This window comes from Dipodomys ordii, unplaced genomic scaffold (genome assembly GCF_000151885.1).
Source record: "Dipodomys ordii isolate 6190 unplaced genomic scaffold, Dord_2.0 Scaffold66, whole genome shotgun sequence".
Lineage (NCBI taxonomy): Eukaryota > Metazoa > Chordata > Mammalia > Rodentia > Heteromyidae > Dipodomys > Dipodomys ordii.
This window is the reverse complement of record NW_012267282.1, coordinates 1147099-1159297: the sequence shown is the minus strand read 5'-3', so window position 1 is coordinate 1159297 and position 12199 is coordinate 1147099. Positions and strand designations below refer to the sequence as shown.

Below are 12199 nucleotides of genomic sequence, written 5' to 3'. Positions count from 1 at the left end.
GCGGCCGTCCTCATGTCAGGAACCTGCCATGCGCTGGCACCGCGGCCCACCCGTGGTCCCAGGCGGGCCGGGGCCGCCCCCACCCTGTCCGTGGAGACGGCGCGGCCAGCGGGCTGTCCTGTTCCCAGGAGCCCGTCGCCCTCTGCAGCCTGGGAACCAGGGAGACGGGCTAGAGGAACCCTGTCTCCCGCCGTGCCAGGGCCCAGAGCGCCGTCTGTGGCAGCCTCTCACTCACTCCGGCCCCGGCCCTAGGTCCTTATTTACAACCAAAAGACAAGAGCTGGTCAGCAGGGCTGAGCGCTTCCGCTGTGTGGAACCACGCGAGGTCCTCCTCCTCCTCCTCTCAGAATCCACGGGCAGGCTGGGGACACGGCCAGCGGCACGGCCCGGGGCCGCGCTGGGCTTTCGTGGAGACTCAGGGGCGTGGAGGGTCGCTGCCACGCGACCCACGCTCACAGCCATTTCACTTCACTTTTCAGGTAGGGTCTTGTGTTTTCCCAGGCCAGCCTCGGACTACGATCCTCCCACGGGTGGCTGCTGCCGGGGGAAGCCGCCTCTGCCGGCCGCTCCGCTCCCCGCCGGCAGCAGGACCCCTGGGTGCCTTTTCCCCGGGGACCAGGCGGAGGTCTGGCTCACCTGCGGGCAGCGTGGAGAACTCCACAAAGGCCTCTTTCTTCTCCCTCTGCTCCAGAGGCAGCTGCCAGGGCATCTGGTGGGGCTTGGCCAGAACCCGCACCTTGTAGGCCACATTGGGCCTGAGGTTGAAGAGCTGGTACTTGTACCTGGCCGCCCGGACGATGTCCAGCTCCTCCTCGTCGAGGAAGATGACGTGGCTGTAGTTGCTGTTGGTGGGCAGCCAGGAGAGCTGGGCGGAGATCTGCGTGATGTTGTCCACGCGCAGCTGCGAGGGGGCCACCACCACGTCCTTGCCCACCAGCAGGGTGCACTGCAGCTCGTCCGAGCGGCCCCTGCTGGTCACGCACTGCACCGAGATGCGGTAGGTGCAGGCGGCCGTGTTCAGCTTCTCGATGAGGGCCTTGGTCCTGCTGCCCAGGGTGAGGCTCAGGCGGGGCTCCTTGTCCACCAGCACGCTGTAGCTGCTCACGGTGCCCCAGCCGGGCGGCACGGCTGGCGGCTCCCAGCCCACAATGACGCTCTTGGCGAGCTGCTTGATGAGGGTGATCTTTCTGGGGTAAGGCACGGTGTCTTCTCCGATGTCGTCGATGCTCACGTCCAGCGTCCCCCCGACGTTGTCGGTGACGGCCGGGCCCACCAGGGTCGGGGAGTGGAGCGTGAGGATGTGTCCGTCCTCCAGGCCGAGGCCCGCATGGTTGATGATGTTCTGGTCCTGCTCGCTTCCCAGAGTGCCCGCCAGCCGCGACTCATTATCCTGGATGAAGTCCACGAAGTTGGAGGGCACCAGGCCCCTCTGCCCATCCAGCAGCTCTCCTGTCAGGGGCAAAGGCTGGCATCAGCCCACCCTCACCCCCGGGCCCCCAAGTCCCAGAGAAGGGGTCCGGGCCACGGCTCACGACGTCCCGGGGCAGGCTGGAGCCCCGGTGGTGAGCCTGTGCCCACTCTAGGACACACATGACTGCCGCCCCAGAAGGGCGAAGTAGCGGCTCAGCGTGGACGACGCACACTCACCGCCGGAAAGGCAACTGTGACATCACAAAAGCAGGTGCCCGAAAGGTGGAGGGCACCCAGCACCTCACCTGAACTAGCACAGGTGACAGGGCAGAGAAGGATGGGGGGACCTGCAGGCAGACCCCAGCAGTGACCGCCAGCAGACCCCAGCAGTGACCGCCAGCAGACCCCAGCAGTGACCGCCAGCAGACCCCAGCAGTGACGGCCAGCAGACCCCAGCAGTGACCGCCAGCAGACCCCAGCAGTGACGGCCAGCAGACGCAGACCCCAGCAGTGACGGCCAGCAGACCCCAGCAGTGATGGCCAGCAGACCCCAGCAGTGACCGCCAACAGACCCCAGCAGTGACGGCCAGCAGACCCCAGCAGTGATGGCCAGCAGAGTCCCCCGCAGGGGCCCAGAGCTGCTCTTGCAACGGCCAAGCCCTGTCCCTGACAACAAGGGCCCAGAAGGGATTTCTTGGGGGTGGACAGGGAAAAGAGAGCAGGAGCACAATCAGCCGCAGGTATCGGGGCTTCCACAGGAAGTTTCACCCACCACCCTGACTGATATGTACGTGTATGTACCAGGGGCGTTTCCGTCTGTACGCAAAGGTACAGACTTTCTTGCCTGCAGCCCCTAAACAGTACAGCGTAACTCCGACTTACCTGCCAATTACACTGGATTGACTGTGGCGCTGTGTTTGCTGTAACCCACACAGCGCCACAGTGGGGCTACTACGGCAGCGCATCCGTCACAGCTCAGAACGTGCGCTGGTGCGAGGTTACGCAGGTGCCGTGCAGACACTGCACCGTTGTATGCAGAGAACTCGAACCTCGTGGGTTCAGTCTCCCGGAGGTCCTAGACCTCCCCCACACACTCCACCCCGGCTGGGTCCCAAGGGACAGCGGGAGCGAGGGTCCCGGCCACAGGTGGGCCCCAGCTGCTGGGCAGCTGGGCTGAGATGAGCCCTGCAGAGACCTCCCCCCGCCCCCGCCTGCCGAGTGCCAGGGGTCACCTGAGTTAGAGAACACAGAGGGACTCCGAAAACTCTGAGGAGTGGGGGGGCAGGGCGCGGGGGTGGGGCAGGGGGTGGCTCGGGGGCCCGGGAGGGGTCGCGGGGGTGGGGCAGGGGGTAGCTCGGGGGCCCGGGAGGGGTCCCGGGGTCAGACACACTGGTCGGCTGGACAGACCGGCCAGCCTTGCCACCGGCAGCCACAAACCCACAGAGACCTTCGTAGAAGCCATCTTCGTCCATGTCTCCGTACACATAGAGGTATTTTCCCGCCGTGAGGGGCAGCTCGGCTTCGGGGTTTTCATTGGGTCCATCGAAGGGGTTGTAGCTGAGGATGGAACACAGCTCTCTCAGGAGCGGCCGCAGACAGGTGCTGCTCCCAGCCCAGCCCCGGCAGCCGACTGGCACGGCACACGGCTCACGACTGTCCCCCAAAACTATAAACCCGAGACAGCCAGGGCTGGTGACTCCTCTGGGTGGACACCGGGGCCTCCCCGGAGGGCTCCTACTCTGGCAGAAGGTCACTGCGGTGAGCTGCCCGCCCAGAGCCCTCCACCACCCCCCGGGGTGAGCTGCCCGCCCAGAGCCCCCCATCCCCCGACGGTGAGCTGCCCGCCCAGAGCCCCCCATCCCCCGACGGTGAGCTGCCCGCCCAGAGCCCTCCGTCCCCCGACGGTGAGCTGCCCGCCCAGAGCCCCCCATCCCCCGACGGTGAGCTGCCCGCCCAGAGCCCTCCATCCCACCCCCCCCCGGGGTGAGCTGCCCGCCCAGAGCCCTCCGTCCCCTGATGGTGAGCTGCCCGCCCAGAGCCCTCCATCCCCCCCCCCCCCCGGGGTGAGCTGCCCGCCCAGAGCCCTCCGTCCCCCAACGGTGAGCTGTCCACCTAGAGCCCTCTGTCCCCCTGTGCCCCCGTGTGGGCCGGTCCACGCCCCAGCCCTGTGCCTCCGTCATTCTCAATGGCCTGGCTGGAGCGCCGTCTTCTTGTGGCCCCAGAGGAGCCTGCTGGGCTCAGGCGCTGGACCTGCCAGCCCCATGATTTCTGCCCCGGTGTCCCTGCGCCCGCGCCTGCGCCCGGGCCTGAGCTGGGCGCTCAGGACCACAGACAGCACCTCCCCCGGCACCCTACCTGTAGCGGGCCACACAGAGGTGCACCTTCCCCGAGAATCTCTGCTTTGAGGTATTGGAGTTCCGTTCATTATCCATCTGTTGGGGACAACGCATGTTTGTGGGCTGCCACAGCCCATGGATCCTCCCCCAGTCTCCCCGGGGCTTGGGGAAAGCAGATCCCCCCATCTCAGAACCCCCTGGAGATGGGAGGCCCACGTCCTGGGCCTGTGCAGGAGCCTGGGTCACAGAGGCGCTGTCCCACGCAGCCCTGGTCACGCAGAGTGACACTTGTAAGGAGTTCAGAAAGAGGCCAGGGGTGGGGACCCTCCACAAAGTCACCCAGACACCGCCAGGCCAGGCTGTCTGGAGAAGACAGCAGTGAGCCGCATCGCTGCCCACCTTCGACCCGCCCCAAGGCTCCTGAGATGACGGAGGCCAGCATGGGCAGCCTCTGCCCACCTCCCAGGCCTCGGCTCCCACACCAGCTCCTCATGGATGCAGTGGGACCCAGATATTGGGAAGCCCCCTCCCCGTCCCCCACACCAGGACAGGAGGCCTGATCTGTCCTCGGGACCTTCAACGGGGCCTCGCTTTCTAATGCCGACGGGTGCAGCGCATCACCACCAGATAGTGCGCTGCCTGCCTGCAGGGGCTCCCCGCGCAGACACCGTAGGACTCTGGGAATGAATGGCAGCAGGGAGGAGGGAGGAGGGAGGAGGGAGGGGGAGGGGGAAGGGGGAGGAGGGAGGAGGCAGCAGGGAGGAGGGAGGAGGGAGGGGGCGGGGGAAGGGGGAGGAGGGAGGAGGCAGCAGGGAGGAGGGAGGAGGAGGCGGGGCAGGAAGGACAGGTGAGCCGTCTCCGTGCTCCCGAAGCAGAGCACACCGCGGCCAGAGGCCGCCCTGCAAGACTCACTTCGGACTCAATTCTGCATCTTGGGCTGCTGGCCGGAGGCAGGAAGGTAGGCTTGGCACACGAAGGCTCCGGCTTGTCCCTGGACAGCGGAATATAGTCCCCTGTCACAGCACAGCGTCCCTCGGAGTCCTCCAGACTGCTCCTCTCTACGTTTAAACACCAATAGTGACGGTCACGATGACGATCGGCCTGCGGCCCACAGCCTCTGCACAAGCTCTCCTGCTGCTGCTGCTGGGGAGGGGCAGGGCAGGGTGCACTCAGGCCCCACAGCCAGGACAAGATCTCCATCCCAGCATGGTGGCCCGGGCTGCCCCTCCCTGCCAGCCAAGCCAGGGTGACCTCTGGGGAGAACTTACCAAAATGTCACTGCGCCACTAAGTGTGGCCTGGAAGGGAGGGGAAAAGCCCCAGCAGAGACGGCTCACAGAGCCGGGGTCGAAGGCCAGGGGGCCACACGGGAGCGGCCAGCAGAGACTCTGGGGCCAGACTTCCCTCAGTTTCCCCTCTGTGGACTGGGCCCACAAAGAGCAGCCACCTTATGCTGTGTGTGCACGGCGGCAGCCTGTGCTGGCCCGTGACCTGCCACAGCGCCCCGAACGCAGGGGGGCTGCTGCCACACAGGCCTCACCGCCCAGTCCCGGGGCCCCCGGTTCACCTGCCCACCACCACCCAGCCGGGGAGTCCGTACCGACCTTTACCTAGGGAGGTCGCTAATCCATTCATGAACTTGGGGAAAGGCTTTCCAGGGGCCAGGGAGGCGTCGAGGAGGGACGCCAGGCCGCCGCCCAGCAGGTCGGTCCTGCCCGCGTGCTGCCGGAACCGGTCCAGCTCCCGAGAGAGCAGGTGGAACTGCTCACTCTGGGTCCTGCATTTCTCCTCCAGCTCTCGAACTTTGGACTGCACAGCAAAGACAAGATGGGGTCAGCGGGGGCCTCGGGGGAGGGGGTGTGCATGGATGAGCACGCATGAGCTTGTGTGAGCATGGATGTGCATGTGTGTGCTTGTGAGTGTACACACATGAGCTTGCGTGAGCATGGATGTGCATGTGTGTAGCGTGTTGGTGTACATGTGTGCTGCATTGCCTTGTGTGCCTATGCACACGTGTGCTGTTTCCAGTCATATATGCATGTTGTGTGCAACTGCATGCCTGTGAATGTATGTGAATGGCATGTGTGTCACACACCTGCATGTGTTTTGTGCGTGTGGGTGAACATGTATGTGTAGTGTCCCCGTGCATGTAGGTGCTGTGTGTCCGTGAACACGTATGTGCTGTGTGCATCTGCCACGCATCTATCTACCCGTGTGCACATGTGTGCCTGTGCTCTGTGTACACGCGTGAGGGGTGTGCATGGGGAGCCAGGCTCTGCTCAGCACCGCTGTGGGGCAGCGTCTGATCTCAGGTTCCAGGCAGCCCGGCTGAGGACCTGCAGGTGCGGAGGTGGCAGCAGTCTGTGGCTCAGCCGGCCTGGCTCAGAGGGCTCTGGGCTCCGTGTGCAGCCCGGCGCTGTGCGGTTGGCATGCTCTGCCTTGGCTGAGATCTGGAGTGTGAGGCTGGGGCAGGGCACTGACTGGGGAGCAGCTCAGCTGCTAAGCCAGCATGCGACGCTCTCTCCCAGCACACACCCCTGGCATCACAGCCCCCCAAGAACACCGCTCCTGAACAATACAGGGTTAGCAACATGGCTGCCATTTGCCATCCGATACCCAGGGGCCGGGAAGGGAACACACACAGGAGAAGGCCGGACCAGCAAGCTCCCTCCTCGGGCATGGCAGCCGTGCCCAGCCCTGGCCGGGCTTGGAAGACCTCTCCGCCTTCCAGGCCCTGCGTGGCTGCGGTCCCACACAGGCTTGGTGAGTGAGGCGCTCTCCCGTTCCCTCCGGGACACGAGTTCTGGAACTCGTCAGCGTAGGTGGCCGAGGACGGGCATCGAGGACCCCTCTGCCTCCTCAGCACACCCCGCCTGCTCCGCTAGCTCCCAATCCCTGCTTCCTGTCTGTCCAACACACGAAGCTTCCGGCCTCTGCTTCCTGGCCACGGGCGTCCTCCACGCCAGGTACGCAGTCGGTGCTCAGAAATCACTTGTTGAGTTGATGTGTGGACGCGGTGCCCGGTGTGCCAGCTCCTGACCGGCGGTGGCTGGCTCAGCCTCCTGCTCCAGGACTGTCCCCGCCCCGTGGCTGGAAAACCCTGTCCGTCTCTCCAACAGCACATCGGTGCCGGGTCTTGTCGGCACCAGCTCCCGTATCTGGTCCGCACTCAGTTGCTGCTCACTTCCACATAGGTGTGTGGGACCCAAGGGCAGGGCTGTGAGCCACGCTGATGTCCTGGTCCAGGCTCAGCAGTGGCCGCCCTGTGTCCTTCCCCCTCGCTGCTCCCCCTTCCTCATGCTCCTGCCCCCTCTCCCCCGCCCGCTTGTCTTCTCTTCCTCCCCCCTCTCCACCGCAAACATTAAATGCCTCAGCTACTTCGTCCAGAATGAAGTGCTATTTATGTCTGAGATCATGGGCTTCTAAAAATAACCTTAAAAGTCCCAAGTCTATAATTAATTTCTTCAATTCATTAAAAAAATCAGCAGGATTCTTCTTTTAAAAAGCTGAATGAGCCGAGCCAAGGTAGCGGACTCCATTGAGAATGGCGCAGAAGCAGCCCTCGGGGCTGGGGAGCGGGGCAGGCGGGCGAGGGCGCGGGGATCCACGTGCAGACTCCCTCCGGGTCACCGGCCCCGCCGACGCAGGGACCCTGGTGCCCTGAGGACAGAGCTAGGAGCCCTCCAGGGCAGGCAAGGTCCTTGGCTGGGAACAACAGACAAACAGGCGCGGGCAGGAGGGCGGGCAGGCAGCCCGGGCTCAGCTGAGCTCTTCAGGGGGCTGCGGGGCCAGAGGCTCCTGGGAGCAGGGCCGGGTCGCCCTGATGCAGTCACCTCGCAGAGGCAAGCCCATCCTTCCTGCACACAGCGGCTGTGTCTGGAACGTGGCCTTGTGCCCACAAGAGCGGCAGCCGGGGTTGGGTGGTGTGGATGGCCTGCAGATTCCTGAGGCCGTAGCCGCCCAGGCCCTGGCCTAGCAAGATGTGCAACCGGAAAGGTCCGAGTGTTGGAACCGGTAGTCCCCAGCACGAGAGCCCCGGCAGAGTGGGGGCCAGAGGCCGCCAGACCGCGCCGCACCGCACCGTGGGGGTGGGCTCCACCGACGGCCGAGGCCTGCCAGTCGGGGCGGCCGGAGTCCAGGCGAGGTGAGGGATGGAGACGCCAGCATCCCTGACAAAGCTCACATGCTCAAGACACACAGATGGCCACCCGTGGGAGGACAGGCCCAGGACGGTCAGGGCCAGGCCCAGGGCGGGCTCTTACGCGGCACCAAGTCCAGATCTTGACCTGGAGGGATTGGACCCCGAGGCCCGCCGGGCGGCTGTCACACAGGAACCGCACGGCCCCTCCCGGGTCGCCGATCCTTGCATGGTGTGTTCTCCAGAAGCCTTTGCTTCATCCGTATCTGTCCTGGTTCACCCGGTCCTGTGCCGTGAGCAGCAGCTGAGCCTCCAGCCCCCCAGCTCCACACCAACAGTCTGAGAGCCGCAACCTGTCACACGGGCAAATCAGCAGATCTGGCTGTGGCTGGCTGTCCAGGACCTGGACCACTCGGAGGCGGGAGCCGGGCTGCGTACCTCCCATCGCCCGCAGGGCCCCTCTTACAGGAGACCCGGGGAGAACAGCAGCCCTGCTTTGGTCCCCAGCCGGCGTGTTTAGATGGCTACACAAGTTTCAGGAATCAAAGCAGTATGGAGTCCCAGCTTGGGGATGAGGAGGAGGGTGGGGACCTGGCCTCTGTGCGTGTGTGTGTGCACATGTGTGCATGCGTGTATGTGTGTGCCTCGCAGAAGGTGGAGGGCAGGGTGCCTGAGCCCTGGCCACGGCAGCGACAGATGGTTCATCATCAGCAAACGCTCTATAATTGGAACAAACAGCAGAGACTCGCAAATGTGAACGTGGGTATTTATAGAGGCTCGGGAAAATATCCAACAACACGCCGTGCCCGCTATTCCCCCACTCACAGGAGGGCCGTGTGCAGCGTTGTGTCCAACCAGGCCAGTTTGAGGGTCCACGGGGAGACTTGCTCCGGGAGAGGGGACCCAGGGTGTTGAAGAGATGGAGCACATGCCTGCAGAAGTGCGAAGGACCGGCACCGGAAGACAGTCACGTGCCAAGGGCAAGATGCCAGGATCCATGCAAGGAGCAAGCGTGGCAGACGCCCCTGTACACGAGGCCAATCTCCCTGTCCCTGTCCCTGTCTCTCTCACTCTGTGTCCCTAAAATATGCCTTCTCTGCAGAGACTTCTCAGTGCCCTGGAGGTGATTTACCAGGCTGGCTCTGTCCTCGAGGCTGGTTAAGCCAATTCGTCCTTGGATAAATGGCTCCCACATGTGTGCCTAGCTTGTTTAATCTGAGAAATGTGGAGTTAGCTCACAATCTCCTCTGATTTTACAGGTGGTACCCGATCCACTGCACACTGTGGTGATAAGCCACCCAGGAGCCCGCTGGGACTGGGCGTGCTCTAGAGCTCTCCCGGGGCTCGGCAGGTGCTCCGTGCATCTCCCTTCTGCCTCGTCCGGCCTCTGGGCCTCCCTCTGTGAGCAGCTGCTGGCCTGGCAGCTCACCGGAGCCGCCTTGCTCTGTGGTAGGTGGTTTACTGTTCCCGGCCCTGGGGCTGGAGTCCGTCCAGTGTCTCGAGTGGACACTTCCTCCTCTGTTACTCCAGGAAGCCGGGCTCAGAAACGTCCATGCAGCTGAGTGCCGAATGCTGAGGGATCTAACGCCGCATTTCCTGGGCATCTGTGGTGGTGACTGCAGTCAGCTGGGCGAGGGAGGGAGCTTGGGACCGGCCATGCGGTCCACAGACAGCTGCCCGGCAACATGCAGCATGAGACGCAAGGCAGAACTGCTTCCTGGGACCGTGCTCCCGCAGCCTGGAGGGCAGGGCTTGACCTCCGTGCATCCACCGGCACTCCACAGCAGGCAGGGCGCTGGGACGTGCTGCGGCTTTGGCTGTAAGTCCTGGACAGCGTCTCTTCAGAGCACTGCTCACCCTTCCCTAGCCCCGTCGCGGGGGATGCCCGCCGGGCCAGGCCTGCGGGGAGCTGGCAGCCACCGCGCTGCAGCCGCGCTGAGACCAGCTTCTGACGAGCTCCAGGTGACGGGCTGGCCCTCGCTCCCCCTCCAGACAACCCCTCCGAGTTCACCACCCAGCCCGGCTGTCAGGGGCCGGCCCTCCCTTCCCTCCCCCGCAAGCCCAGACCCCTCCCCCCAGGGAGGGAGCTTGCGGCCAAGGCCTGAGGTGGTGCCGACCCTGTGAGCCCCGGCTGGGTCCTGGGTCTCCCAGTTGTGCTGTTCCCCCACATCAGCCCCGCTAATTCCCTGCGGTCACCTGAGCTCACAGGCCAGCCTGAGCATGACCGCATTAGACACGGTGCGCTGGGCCATCCCGTCCCGGGAGCCGCGCTCTGCCCCGCGGCTCCCGGCTCAGAACCCAGGTCCCCACCCGTCAGGAGGCCCAGCGGGAGAGGGAGGCCACAGAGGCGGCCCAGGCTCACGGCTGCCTGGGACGGGGGCACAGCACACAGCAGCGCACACACGGGGAGCGCATCTGAATACCTGCATGCAGTCCAGGGCGTTCTGGGCGGAGAGCCGGGCAGGGCCGCCACAGAGAGAGGGGCGGACAAAGAGGACACTGCTCAGAGCAGCCACGTGGCCTTCCCCAGGGCCCAAGCCAGGCCACGCGGCACTACAGCCACACGCCCAGCTCCCCCTGTGCACCGCCTCCACCCCCGCCCGCTGCAGCCCGCCCAAAGGCCAGGGACAGGACAGGGCCGCACTGACCACAGACCGGGGGACAGGGGAGGACAGGGCCGCACTGACCACAGACCCGGGGGACGGGGGAGGACAGGGCCGCACTGACCCGGGGGACGGAGGAGGACAGGGCCGCACTGACCCGGGGGACGGGGGAGGACAGGGCCGCACTGACCCGGGGGACGGGGGAGGACAGGGCCGCACTGACCCGGGGGACGGGGGAGGACAGGGCCGCACTGACCACAGACCCGGGGGACGGGGGAGGACAGGGCCACACTGACCCGGGGGACGGGGGAGGACAGGGCCGCACTGACCCGGGGGATGGGGGAGGACACTGACCACAGACCCGGGGGACGGGGGAGGACAGGGCCACACTGACCACAGACCCGGGGGACGGGGGAGGACAGGGCCGCACTGACCCGGGGGATGGGGGAGGACAGGGCCGCACTGACCCGGGGGACGGGGGAGGACAGGGCCACACTGACCACAGACCCGGGGGACGGGGGAGGACAGGGCCACATTGACCACAGACCCGGGGGACGGGGGAGGACAGGGCCGCACTGACCCGGGGGACGGGGGAGGACAGGGCCGCACTGACCACAGACCGGGGGACGGGGGAGGACAGGGCCGCACTGACCCGGGGGACAGAGGAGGACAGGGCCACACTGACCCGGGGGACGGGGGAGGACAGGGCCGCACTGACCACAGACCCGGGGGACAGGGGAGGACAGGGCCACACTGACCCAGGGGACGGGGGAGGACAGGGCCGCACTGACCCAGGGGATGGGGGAGGACAGGGCCGCACTGACCACAGACCCGGGGGACAGGGGAAGGGACTAGCTCCGGGCGAGGGAGAGCAGGCCACGTCCGGGGCGTGGTCTGCGGTGGGGGGGGGCCGGGCATCTACTCTTCACACCTGCCCTGCCCTCCATTCATTCACAAAACGGACGCTTCTAAACTCAGTGTCAGTGTCTGCACGGTGATGACAGCCGCTTCCCCAGGGGAGAGTAGATTGGAAAGGCAGTGCGGGCCAAGGCGACTCCTCTACTGGGGACAAAGGTCAGGGCAGAGGCCCAGGCAGCCTCACCCACCGCCTGGGGACTGGAAGCTTGGAGGCAGGGCTCGGGCGGTGGCTCAGCAGCGCCCCCTGGGGGGTGCTGGCCGGTGGGGGCAGCTGTTCCAGCATGAGCAGGACTTGAAGTACAGCTGCCCCCAGCTGACCTCAGAGCTCTGCCCCGCCTGCCTTCACCTCCCAAGCGGCTGACAACACCCAAGACCCAGGGACAAGAAGTGTCCCAGCCAGTGGGTGGACATGGGGGTCATTCCCTCCACGCCCCAGCCTCCAGGGCTCCGAGGAAAGCAGGGAGAAGGCCGGCCGGGGACAGTGCCCAGGAGGCAACCCCAGGGGCATTGATTCCTAAGTTCTCCTCTCCCTGGGCCTGCAGACACCACCTCGCCAGGAGCGCCCACCCTTAAAATGCACAGCCCTGGGAATGACATTCCACCTCCTCTTGGGGAAATGCTCCCCCAAGAGAGGGGCCATCCTCCCAGCTCCGACCCCGGCTCCGTGACCCCGGCCCCGTGACCCCGGCTCTGACCCTGGCTCCGTGACCTTGGCTCTGTGACCCCGGGAGGGCTACTCCCCTCTCTCTGCCTCAGTTGGGCGCTGTCCATCATCTCTGTTTGGCCTTGTGCTCT

General features: G+C 65.6%; 1 protein-coding gene across 1 annotated transcript in view; it reads right to left on the bottom strand.

The window, feature by feature from the left end:
- Nucleotides 1–12199, bottom strand: part of Rimbp2 (RIMS binding protein 2) — a 39302-nt gene that overhangs the window by 21041 nt on the left and 6062 nt on the right. Inside the window, exons 2-6 of the mRNA XM_013023196.1 lie at nucleotides 5346–5554; nucleotides 4659–4794; nucleotides 3766–3842; nucleotides 2858–2967; nucleotides 637–1449 (exon numbers count right to left, since the gene is read on the bottom strand). Of these exons, the coding sequence (XP_012878650.1) occupies nucleotides 637–1449; nucleotides 2858–2967; nucleotides 3766–3842; nucleotides 4659–4794; nucleotides 5346–5554 (1345 nt within the window). The remainder of the gene's footprint in view (nucleotides 1–636; nucleotides 1450–2857; nucleotides 2968–3765; nucleotides 3843–4658; nucleotides 4795–5345; nucleotides 5555–12199) is intronic.